General features: G+C 46.4%; 2 protein-coding genes across 3 annotated transcripts in view; one reads left to right on the forward strand and one right to left on the reverse strand.

Annotated features, from left to right (window-relative positions):
* The window catches only part of CDNF (cerebral dopamine neurotrophic factor), a 35,648-nt gene extending 18,933 nt beyond the window's left edge, over positions 1-16,715 (reverse strand). The window contains exon 1 of the mRNA XM_075599536.1: positions 16,554-16,715. Coding sequence (XP_075455651.1) covers positions 16,554-16,653 — 100 coding nt within the window. The 5' untranslated portion in view covers positions 16,654-16,715. The remainder of the gene's footprint in view (positions 1-16,553) is intronic.
* Positions 16,716-16,823: 108 nt separating this feature from the next.
* HSPA14 (heat shock protein family A (Hsp70) member 14) overlaps positions 16,824-17,978 on the forward strand; it is a 21,095-nt gene continuing 19,940 nt past the window's right edge. For both annotated transcript variants that reach the window (XR_012801600.1, XM_075599534.1), the window contains exon 1: positions 16,824-16,952. Coding sequence is in view for 1 of the 2 variants with exons in the window: in XM_075599534.1 (XP_075455649.1) it covers positions 16,896-16,952 (57 nt within the window). In the remaining variant the exon portion in view is untranslated. The remainder of the gene's footprint in view (positions 16,953-17,978) is intronic.

A 17,978-nucleotide genomic window follows, 5' to 3' on the forward strand; every position in this document is an offset into this window, starting at 1 on the left:
TGGTGCTGGTTGCGGCCTTTCCAAAAGGTGTGTAGAGAGAGACAGAGAGAGAGTGTGTGTGCATGGGAGAATGTGTGTGTGTGTGTGTGTGTGTGTGTGTGTGTGTGTGCATGGGAGAATGTGTGTGTGTGTGTGTGTGTGTGTGTGTGTGTGTGTGTGTGTATATGTGTGGGAGTATGTGTGTGACACCAGAGGTACCCCCCCCCCAATCAGTCACCCCCCCCCTGCCCAAGTCAGTCAGTCACCCCCCTGCCCCGGTCAGTCAGTCACCCCCCCCTGCCCCGGTCAGTCAGTCACCCCCCCCTGCTCCATTCAGTCAGTCACCCCCCTGCCCCGGTCAGTCAGTCACCCCCCCTGCCCCGGTCAGTCAGTCACCCCCCCTGCCCCGGTCAGTCAGTCACCCCCCCTGCCCCAGTCAGTCGCGTCCCCAGTCCTAGAGCACGCAAACGGTTAAACGGGCAATACCTCCTAGGACCAAAGTGATCTAATTCCAGTGACATGTTTAAGGGGTCGTTGGTGTAATTGATGCCTTTGTTTTACCCAAATTTGACACATATAAGTATTTTTTATTAAAAAAATGAAGTTAACTTGGTGAGTTTTTTGCTCCCTTTGTGTGATCAGCCAGTGCTTGTATGTACACTCAGAGCCCCCCCCCCCCCTTTCTGCCTCCCCTTATCTGTATTGGTTCTCTGATAAGGGGAAAGAAAACAGCTGATTGACAAACACTTCCACAGTCAGAGGCCCTGAGAAACTCAACTGGCAGACGACTGCACCTTCACTCCCTTCCTCACTGATGTCCAGGACTAGGCAGCTGTGTATTATTTTATCTTTGTCAATGTTACACATTTATTTGCAATACGAGTTAAACCAAAGTATCTTCAAAAGTATTTCTTTTTCTTCCCCCCCCTAACATTTATTTGTTTTTTTGCAATTGAAAATGTATGTCCTTTTTTTCTTTTGGAGCTATTTCTGGTGATAAAAAAATGTTTATGATACATTTCTTAATATCGTTATTGCGGGTTTTCTTCTTACAATAGTGATAGGACTAATAGGTAGGGGGGGAAATGGAAAGGAAGGGTGGGGAAGGCAAAAACAGCAGCACTGCATATCAAAACGTGGTGCTGACTGATGGAAGAGAACGGGGAACATCCTAGCAAAAAGGTGATCATGGCTTTAAAAAGGCAATCCAAGGGAATCTGCTTCCGGAGATACCTCCCCCCTACCAGGGTTCACGTAATGGCAGCTTTTCAAAGCTGCCGCGTCCTGTGGGCCAATTTGAAGCCATGATGTCATCCGGTGCTTTAGGCTGCGCTTATAGTGTCGGCGACGGCGTGTCACAACAGATGTATTGACGCCGACGCGTGCGCTTACAGTGGGCGCGACGGCTTGGTCGCGATCACTGGAAGTCACTTCAATTTGATTTTTCCAGCAACCGCAGTACGACGTCAGCACCGCTATCAAGTGCTTTGCGACGCGACGTCGCTCCAAATCAAATACATTGACTCCGTCGCAAACGCTTACAGTAAGCGCGACGGAGCGACAAAAAATTTTTTAAGCCAGGTCTATTTGATTTTTTTTTAGAGACATTTGCCACATGTGACTGTCTCTAAACCAGAGACCGCGGCCGCCCCCTTTCGTGACCTCGCTGGTGACAGTGGCAGAAAATCTAATTATAACTTTCGTGGTTGGCGACGGGTGACGTCATTGGTCGCGTCGCCGTTGCCAGCACTCTAAGCGCAATCTTAGGCTGCAGAGCTACCGGCACCCCCTTTGGAGGTAAATATCTCTGGAAGCAGGGGGCCCCTACAGCTGAAATTAATGGGATTCAGCTCTGGAGACCCACTGCTTCAATCCTATGTTAAAAATAAACTAAAAATGTGCTCGCTTGGATCCCTGAAAACAGAAAGAAAAGATCCCTGTATTTAGGTGCCCTCCACCTCCACAATACTAGGAAGGTAGTAGTATTCTGGAACGAGATGTAAATCCACCACCACTAATTGAAATAATATTTATTAACGATATAGAAACAAAACGTTTGGTTAAAACCTATAACTAATAGCGCTATTTGACCTTATTTTCGGGTGTGGGAAAATTCCCTGTTTCTCCCTTTAGTCAAATTTTTTTGCTCCCGCGGACTAGTATTGTAAACACTACTCTTGGACTATAGATCTATCCCCACATACTGGATAAGCAGTGTACTGCTAAGTTGCCAGATGAATGCCAAAGTGAAATAGAAAAATGTGCACATATCTTAATATATAAATCTGAAATTTGTGGGGTTGTAGATGTGGCCAATCAGATTGGTCCGTATCCCTGCCCTCTATGACGTCATCCAACTGCCACTCTCTTCTCCTCCTCACACATCTCATTGGCCGGTGTGGAGACACACACACACACTTTAAATGTTGGTGTGCTGATGACTATCACTCACCCAGCAGATCTCTTCGGCTGATGCCTCTCCTGACCCGGTGTCAGCTCCACAGGATCTGTCAGCAGGAACACAGGTGCCACCTCACCCTCCCTCACGGAGCAGTGTCGGCCATCTTGCTCCTGACCTGCCCCGGACTGAAGCACCTATCAGGCCCCCGTGAAGACTTCCTGCGGCTGTTGGTCGCGTTCGTGGGAGGGAGGGGGAGGGAGAAGCCCCCTACACACAGTGGAGTAAGGGGGGAAGCGCCAAGACTCGGCTCTCCAGCCTCCCCACCCCGTTCGTGCCCGTCAGCTTCCTGCCTCCCGCCTCAGATCCGCGGGGGAGCGCACGCTGCGTGCACGCGCCTCTGTCTCATGAACAGCAGACGGAAGGTTCCGGGGGGGGGGGGGGGGCAGTGAACGAACGACCGGCCAAGACAGCGGGGGAACGGCCGGAATGTGGAGCCCGTCTCAAAGCCCCCGCGCCGACGTCCTCCTCCCTCCCTACAGCTGCGGCTTCCACGCCGCCTCACAGCACCCGCGCCTCACCGCCCTTTCCCTTCCACGGCTCCTACCTGCAGCCTCTGCCGCTGCTTCAGGTATGGGGACAGCAGGTGGGGGGGAAGAAGAGATGCAGGGGGGGGAGAGATAACACACCCACTCACTCACCCATCCACCCACTCATCCACCCACTGCCCTCTGAAGGGGGGGGGAATTGGACATGTGAGTGGGGGTGGGGCCGGAGCTGTTAACGGGCGGGTGGGGGGGGGGACCCAGCTGTTAACACGGGGGGGCACATTCATGTGCAAGGGGGCCACGATTGCTGTTAACGGGGGAGAAAGGGGAAGGGGGGGAGAGGGCAATGGAGTGAGACAGAGGGCAATGGAGTGAGACAGAGGGCAATGGAGTGAGACAGAGGGCAATGGAGTGAGACAGAGGGCAATGGAGAGACAGAGGGCAATGGAGAGACAGAGGGCAATGGAGAGACAGAGGGCAATGGAGAGACAGAGGGCAATGGAGAGACAGAGGGCAATGGAGAGACAGAGGGCAATGGAGAGACAGGGCAATGGAGAGACAGGGCAATGGAGAGACAGGGCAATGGAGAGACAGGGCAATGGAGAGACAGAGGGCAATGGAGAGACAGGGCAATGGAGAGACAGGGCAATGGAGAGACAGGGGGCAATGGAGAGAGAGAGAGAGAGAGAGAGAGATGGCAATGGAGAGAGAGAGATGGCAATGGGGGGAGAGAGATGGCAATGGGGGGAGAGAGAGAGAGGGAGAGAGAGAGGGGGGAATACAATACTGCGATTATAAAATTGGTAAATTGCAGATAAGTAAATAAGATGGCGCAAGAAATGTTCTCAGTATAGAATTGGGTTGTTTTACAGCTATAACTTTTCAGCCCAAATGTAGGTGGTTACCACTTGGTTCACATAAATAAAGCTGGCTAAGTTCTTTATGGTGAGTGTAACCAAACATTTGAAATACTAATTCACAGACAGAGTGTAACAATATTGTCTATTGATACTAATGGTGGTGGTTACCTCATGTGGTAAGATGGTTACAGTTAATTCTGCCAAAATTGCTACAATTGTATCTGGCTGTTTCAAACTCCCATTAGTTTCTATAGAGCAGGGGAGCGCAAACTTTTTGTGCTGCGCCCGTCTTCCCTGCTGCGTCGCCCGCGACCCCCTCCCTACCTAAGTGCTGCGTCATGTGACGTCACATTGCAATGGCGACGGATCACAGAGTGGCTGAATCTCGGTAAGTGTTGCAGAGGCCTTACGCGATCCCCCGGCATTTAATGAAAATGCCCTGGGGAAGAGCGCGGGGCCTCTGCAACGGCCGGCGCCCCCCCAGCAAAATCTCCCGCCCCCCAGTTTGCGCACCCCTGCTATAGCGATTTAACAGCTGCAGCGGAATGATATGAAGACATTAGAGCGTTTGAGTACTGACCATAGATAAGCCTCAAGCTAAGTCTCACTGCTAGTGGATGCCTCATCAGCCCACATGAAAGTTTAAACTTACTCAGCTAACAAACTAGTACAAGGAGCTTCAATGTAACGTGCAGCCTGCGTTGCCGTCGCGCTAGTGAAAGAATGACCGTGACGTCATTACTACCCGACGCGCGTTTCATTCTAACACAAGCTTCTTCAGGGGTTGGCGTGCCTCAGTTCCTGGTAGTAGTTATATACCTACGGGTTGTCATGGTAACCCGATTCTGTTACTTATCAATCCAATGATGTTGAGAGTATGGTAACCATTGTATTAGGTATTAGCAGTTAAGTATACACAGAGGTAGCTCCAATGGATAAAAAGGAATAAATCCTTAAGGTTAAAAAGTTATTAAACAATGGTGCTCGCAAATTCAATGCTACAGCGTAATGTGCAAATTACTTAATATAGTCTTGGTCTTTTAACTTAACGTAAGTCATCATTCTTCAAAGTAAATGTGTAAGTGACAGAATACGCACTCGTGCACATTAATAACAGTAATACAGAATCACTGCAAATAGCCCATTACAGCAAACACCCATTTTGTATGATTGAGTAACAATGTTCTTAATTTAGGTTGAATCCGCTTGGACTGATCCCGTAAGGCACCCAAGTTCAACAACATTCAATTGGCTACACCAGCTACATACAGGTGCACCGACGAGTATTCTAAAACCTGCCTTGGAAAATCTGGGGCTATCACCAACAAGATCCAGGTACATGCTGCAACATTTCAGTGACATTTCTGCAGAGACTAATGGCCCATCTGATTAACAGCAGGGGTCCCTGGCAGTCCCATTCACTCACCTCAGCACTATCACCTGCTGCTGCTTCCCTCACCTCAGCACTATCACCTGCTGCTTCCCTCACCTCAGCACTATCACCTGCTGCTTCCCTTCCCTCACCTCAGCACTATCACCTGCTGCTTCCCTCACCTCAGCACTGTCACCTGCTGCTGCATCACTCACCTCAGCACTATCACCTGGTGCTGCATCACTCACCTCAGCACTATCACCTGCTGCTGCATCACTCACCTCAGCACTATCACCTGCTGCTGCATCACTCACCTCAGCACTATCACCTGCTGCTGCATCACTCACCTCAGCACTATCACCTGCTGCTGCATCACTCACCTCAGCACTATCACCTGGTGCTGCATCACTCACCTCAGCACTATCACCTGGTGCTGCATCACTCACCTCAGCACTGTCACCTGCTGCTGCATCACTCACCTCAGCACTATCACCTGGTGCTGCATCACTCACCTCAGCACTAACACCTGCTGCTGGTTCACTTTGTTGACTCATTCAGAAAGCGGAAACCAGCACACGCCGTCAGGAAAAAGTTTATTTTACTGTGGGAGCTTTGCAAACTCAAATTCGCCACACTTTCATGGACAATTCGACACTTGTAGCGATTGGCGACAGGGTAGCCCACCCCGGCTTTAAACTATCCCTCTCTCCACCTTTTCTTTTTGCCTCCTTTCAAAGTATATTATCTTTTTACATCATATTTTGTGGTTTGAAAGATTGTGACCTTTACGTGCAAAAAAACAGCAAATATATCTTTCTACCATAATCAATAAAGTATAAAAAGTCACCCAATGCAAACACAGCACACACACAAAAAAATGAAACAAGCTTTTATTTCATTTTAGTAAAGAACAGTAATATATACACTGCATTTCACTACATTCACATGCACAGTGCTTTGGGACGCAAGCAACAATATTTTGTAACCACAAACTCATGACTTATTTCTGAGTTACTGAATAATGACAGGCTCTCTGGAGTTATTTCAATATACGGCACACAATGATTCACAAAGCAGCATTACCATCCTGGGCTGGCCATGCACTGCTCTCCTCTACACGTGGTCATCAAAACATGCACCTATCACCCCGAGGCTTTGCCATTTTTGCCAGGCGTGGTAAATATTGCGTAAATACCTAATCACTGCAAAACGCGCAGGGTGTAGGTAACACCGTTAGTGAAGGTGCAACAGGAAACATTTATTTCTGGATAGCGTAGTTAGATTTGATTACATTAACTGGGTAAAGCATTTTGGTTTGTAACCTTGAGCAGATCGAAAAAAAGGGGATAACCGGCGCCAAAAAGGTTAAATACCAAACCAATACAGGTGTGACAGTCCAAATGCAGTCCTTGAGATGATGAAATATGATGATTCTCACCTCAGCAGGATATATTGTATTGTATGTCTTTATTTATATAGCGCCATTAGTGTACATAGCGCTTCACAGTAGTAATACATGTGGTAATCAAATAAATAACAGATAATATAAATAACAGATCATGGGAATAAGTGCTTTAGACATAAAAGTACCATTTCGGAAGAGGAGTCCCTGCCCTGAGGAGCTTACATTCTAATTGGTAGGTAGGGAGAACGTACAGAGACAGTAGGAGGGAGTTCTGGTAAGTGCGTCTGCAGGGGGCCAATCTTTATGTATCCTGTGTTCAGAATATCCACAGTGCTATTCATATGCTTCTTTAAGCAAGTGTGTCTTAAGGTGGGTCTTAAAGGTGGATAGAGAGGGTGCTAATCGGGTACTGAGGGGAAGGGCATTCCAGAGGTGTGGGGCAGTCAGTGAAAAAGGTTTAAGGCGGGAGAGGGCTTTAGATACAAAGGGGGTAGAAAGTAGACATCCTTGAGCAGAACGCAAGAGTCGGGATGGTGCATAGCGAGAAATTAGGGCTGAGATGTAAGGAGGAGCAGAAGAGTGTAAAGCTTTAAAAGTGAGGAGAAGAATGGAGTGTGAGATGCGGGATTTGATCGGAAGCCAGGAGAGGGATTTCATGAGGGGAGATGCTGAGACAGATCTAGGAAAGAGTAGAGTGATTCTGGCAGCAGCATTTAGGATAGATTGTAGGGGAGACAGGTGAGAGGCAGGAAGGCCAGACAGCAGGAGGTTACAGTAATCAAGACGGGAGAGAATGAGGGCCTGAGTCAGAGTTTTAGCAGTCGAACAACAGAGGAAAGGGCGTATCTTAGTTATATTGCGGAGGAAAAAGCGACAAGTTTTAGAAATGTTTTGAATGTGAGGGGCGAATGTGAGAGAGGAGTCGAGTGTGACCCCTAGGCAGCGTGCTTGGGCTACTGGGTGAATGATTGTAGTTCCAACAGTAATGTGGAAGGAGGTAGTAGGGCCAGGTTTGGGAGGAAGTATGAGGAGCTCTGTTTTAGCCATGTTGAGTTTAAGGCGTCGGAGGGCCATCCAGGATGATATAGCAGAGAGACATTCAGAAACTTTGGTTTGTACAGCAGGTGTAAGGTCAGGTGTTGAAAAGTATATTTGTGTGTCGTCGGCATAGAGGTGATAATTAAACCCAAAAGATGTTATTAGGTCACCTAGAGAGAGTGTGTACAGAGAAAAGAGAAGAGGTCCCAGGACAGAGCCCTGTGGTACCCCCACAGAGAGATCAATAGAGGAGGAGGAGGTGTTAGCAGAAGAGACACTAAAAGTACGATGGGAGAGGTAGGATGAGATCCAGGATAGAGCTTTGTTCCGAATACCTAGAGTATGGAGAGTGTGGAGGAGAAGAGGGTGGTCCACGGTGTCAAATGCTGCAGAGAGGTCGAGTAATATGAGCAGAGTGTAATGACCTCTGTCTTTGGCAGCATGGAGGTCGTCAGTTATTTTAGTGAGGGCTGTTTCCGTGGAGTGAGCAGTGCGGAAGCCAGATTGTAGAGGGTCTAGGAGAGAATAGGTGTTGAGAAAATGGAGCAAGCAAGAGAATACAAGACGTTCAAGGAGTTTAGAGGCAAAAGGCAGGAGGGAGACAGGTCGATAGTTAGAAAGACAGGTAGGGTCAAGCTTGCTGTTTTTGAGTAATGGTATGACTGTTGCATGTTTGAAGGAGGATGGAAAGGTTCCAGAGCAGAGGGAGGAGTTAAAAATGTGTGTAAGCGTAGGGATTATAGTAGGAGCTAGAGGTTTTAGGAGATGGGAGGGAATGGGGTCAAGAGGGCAAGTGGTAGAGGGAGAAGAGGAGATCAACAGCGACACATCCTCCTCTGAGACAGTGGAAAAAGACTCAAGGAAGGCAGGAGGAGAGTTAGGAAGAGGTGTAGGATGGGGGGAAGAAACAGAGGGGATGTTCTGCCGTATGGATTCCACCTTTTCCTTAAAATAGTCAGCAAAGTCCTGAGCGGAGATGGAGGAAGGAGAGGCAGCTGAGGGTGGTTTGAGTAGAGTATCAAAGACAGAGAACAGTCGGCGTGGGTTAGACTTGTGCATGTTGATTAGTGCAGAAAAGTAGGCTTGTTTAGCTTGCGAGAGGGCAGAGTTGAAACAGGATAGCATAAATTTGTAGTGAAGGAAGTCTGCGAGAGTGTGAGACTTCCTCCATAGGCGTTCAGAGGAACGAGTGGAGGAACGCAGCATGCGCGTGTGGGAATTTAGCCAGGGTCTAGGGTTAGAAGGGCGAGGGCGGCAGAGAGAAAGCGGGGCATGTAGATCAAGAGACGAGGACAAGACAGAGTTGTACTTTCTGACCAGGTTGTCAGGGTCTGTAGCAGAGCTGAGAGAGGAGAGGGAGGAGTGTAAAGTGGACTCAAAGTCAGGTAAGTGAATAGAGCGCAGGTTTCTGCAGAACCGGGGTGTAGATGGAGGTGGAGAAGGGGAGAAGCGAGATAAAGAGAATGAGATGAGATGATGGTCAGAGAGAGGAAAAGGGGAAATGGAGAAATCAGAGAGAGAGAAGTTTTTAGTGAAAACCAGGTCTAAGTAGTGGCCATCCTTGTGGGTGCTGGCTGCAGTCCACTGTTGAAGGCCAAAAGAAGAGGTAAGAGAAAGAAAGCGGGAAGCCCAAGAGAGAGAGGGGTCATCAATGTGGCAATTGAAGTCCCCAAGGAGAAGAACAGGGGAGTCTGAGGAGAGAAAGAAAGAGAGCCAGGATTCAAAGTGAGAGAGAAAGGCAGAAGGGGGATGAGTAGAGGTAGGTGGGCGATAGATGACCGCCACATGAACAGGGAGAGGAGAGAAGATCTGGACAGTGTGAGCCTCAAAGGAGGGAAAAGCAAGAGAGGGGGGAATAGGAAGGGTTCGGTAACGGCAGACAGAGGAGAGCAGGAGCCCCACACCTCCCATCAGGGCGCGGAGTGTGGGAGAAGGAAAGGCCACCATAGGAGAGGGCAGCTTCCAGAGCAGAGTCAGACTGAGTGAGCCAGGTCTCAGTTATAGCAAATAGGAGCAGAGAGTGAGAGAGGAAGAAGTCATGTACAGAGAGGAACTTGTTAGAGAGGGAGCGAGCATTCCAAAGGGCACAGGAGAAAGGGAGAGAGGAGGGAGGGTGGCAGGGGATGGGTATGAGGTTGGAGGGGTTGACACCAGAAGGAGTAGAAGTTGCATGTGGGAGGCGAGGACGAGAGCAAGTTGAAATAAGACAGGGACCAGGATTGGGAGAGATATCCCCAGAAGCAAGGAGGAGAAGCATGGATAGAAAGAGGATGTGTGAGGATGATTTGTAGGGGTGTTTTTTAGTGCAGGGGATATAGCTGTATGGTGTCAGAGGACGCAGGTAAGAAAGGAGTTCATGTGAACTGAGAAGTGGTGAAGAAAGGAGAGATGGAGATATATGAATAGAGTTTGAGACATACTGAGGCTGGTAGAAAGAAGTGCATAATTTGAGAAGTGAAGTCACAGCAAATATAAATGGTAAAGGCAGCATCACAGCAGTAATGATGCAGTCTGGTATTGATGATATCCTCCTTTCCAGCGTAGTTCAAATGCAGGAATAAGGGCCAGATGGGGTGTCCACTTCTTTTGAACTTCCTTTTAAACTTCAGTTGTTCAATAGTCATGCCACTTATAATGGGCTACTTGGATATGGGCTGCAAGCAGACTAGCTGTTCTGACTGGGTTTATATAGGCCTAAAAAGTCACCTGACAATGTAGTTCTGTCTGCTTAATTAGCACATCTGAGGCACATTCAAACAAATGGTTTTTTACACAGGGTGTTCCCTGCCTAGGTGGCAACACTTAATTTGATTAGGGGTAGACAGAAAACAGCATTCAAATATGGTTTTTACCTAGCATTGGTATGTGGAAAAAGAGAAAAGAAAAACAGATAATGGTGCAGTAAATCAACACTGGGGGGGTGGACAAGGACTAACAATTTGAGACATACAAGACATACAAACGTTAAACACTAGCACGGCCTTTATATTAATAAAAAGCAAATTTATTATGGTGTGGAAGGTGCATAAACCGCATCCGGAGGGGTAAAATTACAACCCTACTCACAAGATGCTGGAAAGGTTAAGGCAACGAACTGGATGCATGCAGCTTGGCTCTCAAGATGGCGACCGGAGCACTTTGCCTGGCGTCCACACGTGACCGGGATGGAAGACAGGTGACTCAGATGACGGGGCCTCTGGGCGGACGTGACGTCTCCTCCGCTGTAGTCCCACCACAGGCTCACTTTCTCCAGTCCTCCTCAGCAACCGCGATACCGCCGCAAATCGGTTGTAGCACTTTGAAGACTGCAGATTTCTCCTTTTGGGACTGCAGACTTCACCACGACCTGGAAACACTCTAAAAACTCGAAACTTCCCGACGCGTTTCGTACGCATGCGCGTACTTCTTCAAGGGATGTGCTTGCCTTTTAGTCTCTATGGTATATATACCATCAGTCCAAAGTTCTTATTGGTTAATTGGATAGTTAATATTAACCCCATGTAGGGCTGATAAACGGCAGCACATAAAGAACGGCCTATGCTAATCAACATACAGAGCAAACATAAAACATTAAATGGGATAACAAAAAGAAAAAACATTAAGAAAAAACATTAAAAACATTTAAAAGAACATAGAAAATGCATTAAAAATGAATTCAAATGTACAGAGGCAGAACAATGAATTAATGACTTAAAAATGATTATAAAAAGGCTTTGAGTTCAAAGTCGATATTCATTCCTTTCGGGGAGAGAGTTTTTAGTTCATATATCCAGTAAGCTTCACGCATACTGGCCTGCTGGAGTCTACTCCCCCCTCTGGGATTAACATCAACCTGCTCAATTGCCTGACAGATAAGACCCTTGGGATTTTTATCATGGTACAGAGAAAAGTGATGCGAGACACTATGTGTCACTAAGCCCCTCTTAATGTTGTAGATATGCTCATAGACACGTCTCTGGAACGTTCTCCCTGTTCTGCCCACATATTGTAAGCCACAAGGGCATTGCAATAAATATATAACATACATGGAGTGGCAGTTAATGAAATTATATATATGGTAACTCCTATTGGTGACGTTAGATGTAAATTGTTTAGAATTTTTACTAAAAGAGCATGCTACGCACTTTGCACAGGTGAAGAAACCTTTTAGACTCCCTCCTAGTTTCTGTTTTTTTTGGTTCACCGGACAACTGGGAGCTAGTTTGGATTTCAGGTTATTAGCCTTTGAAAATATAATATTAGCTTTTTTTGGAAGGATATCTGCCAATACTTCATCTTGTAATAAAATAGGCCAATATTTATTTATAATTTGTTTAATTTTTGGCGCCATCTCATTGTATTGAGTGATGAACGCTACCTGATTGTGACATCTATTTAATGTTTCCTTCTTTTTAACATCGTACTGAAGTAAAGTGTCCCTATTGATCTCATTAACCTGATTAAAAGCCTCATTTAATTCAAACTCTTGATATTTTCTATTAATGAATTTTTGTTTTAAATCTTCTGCTTGTTTCTTAAAAATCTCATCTTCGGAACAGTTACGTTTAAGACGCACCAGCTGTGGACCGAATAGTTTTAATCTCTTTATAGATGTTCACAAATTTGCCCGCAAACTCGCCCTGAAAAAATATTTTGCTAGGGATAAAATCACTAATCAAATTAATCCCATTCAAGAGGTACGCAGCACTACTGACCCTCAAGAAAAGATTTAAAAAAAAGCATCCACGTTCTATCCAAAGTTCGCGCAAGGACATCTAGTGAGCTCCTTTGTAGAGATGGTCAGCATAGATTTAGAGAACTCATGTAGAACATACAAAATTAAAAAAGATAATTTTAATATTAAAGAAAAAGAGGCAGTCCAAAATCTAGAGAATAATGACTCGATTGTCATTAAATCGGCTGATAAGGGTGGGGGTATTGTGGTCATGGACAAAGAATATTATTTAAAAGAGTCCATGAGATTACTGGGAGATGAGACCACATACCTCCCCCTTAACAGTGACCCTTTGGTGCATTTCAAAGCCGAACTGGGAGAATTGTTGACTTCTGGTGTAGATAGTGGGGCAATATGTGAGGATGAGTTCAAGTTTTTGTCTGTTCAGTTTCCACGTACACCGTTATTTTACTTTATACCTAAGATTCACAAAAATGTAACTGCACCTCCGGGGAGACCTATTATTTCTGGTATCTCTTCCCTCACTTCAAATCTTTCACAATTTATAGATCACCATCTTCAACCCCTAGTTACTGGTGGTAGATCCTATTTGCGAGACACGACACATACGCTACAAATTTTAAAAGATCTAAAATGGCAGCACGGTTACATTCTTGCCACAGCTGATGTAACATCCTTATACACAGTTATCGACCATCATCAAGGATGCCAGGCCGTGTCTCGCAAACTGGAACACTCCAGTGGCTATTCACGCACTAAGAGGGATTTCTTGATGGAGAGTATTTGGTTTATTTTGACACATAATTATTTCACTTTCAATTCCCACTATTACATTCAGAAATGTGGTACCGCTATGGGCACGAGGTTTGCTCCTAGTTATGCTAACTTATTTATGGACAGTTGGGAGGAGGAGTTCATCTGGAACAACTGTCCTCTAGGAGCAAGCCTGGTGCTCTGGCGGCGCTACATTGATGATGTGATCTTTATTTGGTCAGGCACTCAGGATTCCTTAAATGATTTTTGCACATATTTAAATCAGAATCACCTTAATCTTAAGTTCACTTGTAGTTTTAGTACAGAACACATTGATTTTTTGGACCTTCACATATATGTAAAAGATGATATATTGCACACTAAGACCTTCTTTAAGCCTGTGCAGGCAAATAACTATGTGCGCGCGGATAGTCACCACAATCCGCAGTGGCTGCGAAATATCCCAAAGGGACAACTGGTGCGTCTTAAACGTAACTGTTCCGAAGATGAGATTTTTAAGAAACAAGCAGAAGATTTAAAACAAAAATTCATTAATAGAAAATATCAAGAGTTTGAATTAAATGAGGCTTTTAATCAGGTTAATGAGATCAATAGGGACACTTTACTTCAGTACGATGTTAAAAAGGAAACATTAAATAGATGTCACAATCAGGTAGCGTTCATCACTCAATACAATGAGATGGCGCCAAAAATTAAACAAATTATAAATAAATATTAGCCTATTTTATTACAAGATGAAGTATTGGCAGATATCCTTCCAAAAAAAGCTAATATTATATTTTCAAAGGCTAATAACCTGAAATCCAAACTAGCTCCCAGTTGTCCGGTGAACCAAAAAAAACAGAAACTAGGAGGGAGTCTAAAAGGTTTCTTCACCTGTGCAAAGTGCGTAGCATGCTCTTTTAGTAAAAATTCTAAACAATTTACATCTAACGTCACCAATAGGAGTTACCCTATATATAATTTCATTAACTGCCACTCCATGTATGTTATATATTTATTGCAATGCCCTTGTGGCTTACAATATGTGGGCAGAACAGGGAGAACGTTCCAGAGACGTGTCTATGAGCATATCTACAACATTAAGAGGGGCTTAGTGACACATAGTGTCTCGCATCACTTTTCTCTGTACCATGATAAAAATCCCAAGGGTCTTATCTGTCAGGCAATTGAGCAGGTTGATGTTAATCCCAGAAGGGGGAGTAGACTCCAGCAGGCCAGTATGCGTGAAGCTTACTGGATATTTGAACTAAAAACTCTCTCCCCGAAAGGAATGAATATCGACTTTGAACTCAAAGCCTTTTTATAATCATTTTTAAGTCATTAATTCATTGTTCTGCCTCTGTACATTTGTATTCATTTTTAATGCATTTTCTATGTTCTTTTAAATGTTTTTAATGTTTTTTCTTAATGTTTTTTCTTTTTGTTATCCCATTTAATGTTTTATGTTTGCTCTGTATGTTGATTAGCATAGGCCGTTCTTTATGTGCTGCCGTTTATCAGCCCTACATGGGGTTAATATTAACTATCCAATTAACCAATAAGAACTTTGGACTGATGGTATATATACCATAGAGACTAAAAGGCAAGCACATCCCTTGAAGAAGTACGCGCATGCGTACGAAACGCGTCGGGAAGTTTCGAGTTTTTAGAGTGTTTCCAGGTCGTGGTGAAGTCTGCAGTCCCAAAAGGAGAAATCTGCAGTCTTCAAAGTGCTACAACCGATTTGCGGCGGTATCGCGGTTGCTGAGGAGGACTGGAGAAAGTGAGCCTGTGGTGGGACTACAGCGGAGGAGACGTCACGTCCGCCCAGAGGCCCCCGTCATCTGAGTCACCTGTCTTCCATCCCGGTCACGTGTGGACGCCAGGCAAAGTGCTCCGGTCGCCATCTTGAGAGCCAAGCTGCATGCATCCAGTTCGTTGCCTTAACCTTTCCAGCATCTTGTGAGTAGGGTTGTAATTTTACCCCTCCGGATGCGGTTTATGCACCTTCCACACCATAATAAATTTGCTTTTTATTAATATAAAGGCCGTGCTAGTGTTTAACGTTTGTATGTCTTGTATGTCTCAAATTGTTAGTCCTTGTCCACCCCCCCAGTGTTGATTTACTGCACCATTATCTGTTTTTCTTTTCTTTTCTCTTTTTCCACATATATCCTGCTGAGGTGAGAATCATCATATTTCATCATCTCAAGGACTGCATTTGGACTGTCACACCTGTATTGGTTTGGTATTTAACCTTTTTGGCGCCGGTTATCCCCTTTTTTTCGTTCTGTCACTCTGACTGGTTGTACCACCAGTCATTTAGCTGGCTGCCTATACACTTTGTAATTCCATTTGATATATCATTAGCGCTGTTTTGCACCTATCTTTTTTCTGTGATAACCTTGAGCAGATGTCATCTCCCTGTGCCTCAGTCACCAAGAATTGTGTTAGGTCTGCATTATAGCAGGCACGCATAACATTGCACGCGCGTTTTGTGCATATAGGCCAAATGAGGATGCGCGCGACTAGGAGGCGTGCCCATGACGTCACAAGGGTAGGCCTCATTGTGATTGGCTCAGTGTCACATGGCACGGCAGCCGTTCGAAAAGGCAAATCTCTTGCTCTTTCCACACAGCTGCTGTGCCAACGCTCTCTGCCGTGCGCGCGTCTGTACTAGGAAGACAGGAATTTCTCATGGACGCACTTACCGTAATACAGACCTTATGTAATGTGGGACATTGGCCTGGCAGTGCTGCATGTACTTTCCAGTGGGAAACTGTTTATCAGGGGAAACTCCATCGATGTTTCCGACTATTTATGCTAAAAATCTGTGAGACTTAGGCCGCACCTATGGTGCCGTTGATGGCGACACGTCACTCGTCGCCACCGGCGAAAGTTATATTTCGCCGGGTGGCAGCGTTGCGTGGTTCCGGCAATTTGATTGGTTCAAGGGCCGTCACGTGACACGACAGCCCTTGAAAAATCAAATTTTGCCGGCTACCAGTTTTCGCGATGGCGACATCGCTTTGTCGCCGTCGCGCGCACTATAAGCGCATGCGGCGGCGGCAATGCATTTTTTTCGCCCGACGTCGCATCACCGGCACTATAAGTGCGGCCTAAGAGACAAGCACGGAGTCAACAACTACACACACAAATAAAATACCACTTGTCTTTCTCCATTATTCACTTCCACTGCAGCCAGGGATTGTGCTGTCATTTGCCTGTTGCACTTATCACCACTGCAATGTATTTGACCTTGCACGTGTCTATGTTGGCTGGAAGATGTGTACAGTATGTGTCCCCCCGTGTGCAACAGGCAGGGAGTTGCTCTCACAGGCAGGGAGTTGCTCTCACAGGCAAGGGAGTTGCTCTCACAGGCAGGGAGCATGCTCTCACAGGCAGGGAGTTGCTCTCACAGGCAGGGAGCATGCTCTCACAGGCAGGGAGCATGCTCTCACAGGCAGGGAGTTGCTCTCACAGGCAGGGAGCATGCAGTCACAGGCAGGGAGCTGCTCTCACCTCCGCACTGCGCCTCCTGCTGCTCACCTCCAGAGGCTGCACACCTGGGGAATCCCCAGCACAGCCCCAGCAGCACAAGCATGCTCACCGCGCGCCCCATCCCTGTGACGTCCTCCGTTCCACAGCCCCAAAGAGAGGATTCCCCTTCCTGTTCCACTCAGCGACACATGACGCAACCAAACACCGCCACTGCTATTGGCTGGTCGGAGATGGAGAGGGCGTGCTTGCGCGGGTATTGGCCCCCCCACATCCAGGTCTCTGGTTGGTTGGCTGGTGCCTCCCTTCTGATTGGCCGGGTGACGTCTTCCTGCGGTGCGCCGCGCGTCGCTGCCAGAGACCGGTATGGCGGCGATTGGTGTGCATTTGGGCTGCACGTGCGCGTGTTCTGCCGTGTACAAGGTAATGGGGGGGGGGGGGGGGGGGGGGACAGCGCGGTGTATACCTGTCACTGCGCACAGGGAGGAGGCGACATGATACATGTGTGCATGTTACATATATAATGTGCATATGTAAGTATATACAGCATATAGAGACACACACGTTCACACATTCTTTATTGGTACATCAAAAATAAAATTGGTGACGTTTCGGGCTTCAGAAAAGGCCATGCTGGCCCAGAAATATCTTCCGTTTTATTTTTGAAATACCAATAACAAGGAACCTTTTTTTTAAAACGAGTGCTGTGAAATATATATATATAGTTTGTGTGTGTGTGTGTGTTGAGTTAAGTTAAGTTATGGTGAGTAAAAAAGTGACAAAAAACCTCCACAGCAATGTAAATAAAACTGTATGCTCATCTGCATGTCTTAGTCAGGTCTGCAACCCCGCCTTTCACCATTATCACCCAGCACACAGCACTTCCACTGCAGCAAGGGATTCTGGGAAATGATATGCAAATGAGCACACAGTGCCACTTTTTGCGTCAAAAACCATTTTTAACATGGTTCCCTATAGGCTTAAGCCTGCTGCATGGTCACAGCCTTGAGCTATATAGATATATATATATATATATATATAGATATATAGTTAGATACTATTTACTTGGCAAGCAATACATTTGTTCAGCCCTGTTTTAACGGGCAGCAGAATGACACATTGAGACAAACCCTAAGGCTGCGTCCAGGGTCAGCGTTTATGCGCTGAGGCGCGCTCACGCTCGGCACTGAGCCCCTGCAGCCGCAATGAGAGCGGCTTTAGCAGGGGCTCGCTTGCGCTTCCGCAAGCGTGCGGAAGCATAAGTCTTACCAAAATTTTAAATTCAAGCGCTCAAGGGAGCGCAGGGTCGGTCACGTGAGCGGTTCGCCCAATGAGGGCGAACCAGCTCTGTGACGTCACCGTTACACCCCGGCCCTGGCTGCAGCAGGACACACACACACACACTGACTCACACACACACACACACACACTGACACACACACACACACT

Source organism: Ascaphus truei, chromosome 5 (genome assembly GCF_040206685.1).
Source record: "Ascaphus truei isolate aAscTru1 chromosome 5, aAscTru1.hap1, whole genome shotgun sequence".
Classification (NCBI taxonomy): domain Eukaryota; kingdom Metazoa; phylum Chordata; class Amphibia; order Anura; family Ascaphidae; genus Ascaphus; species Ascaphus truei.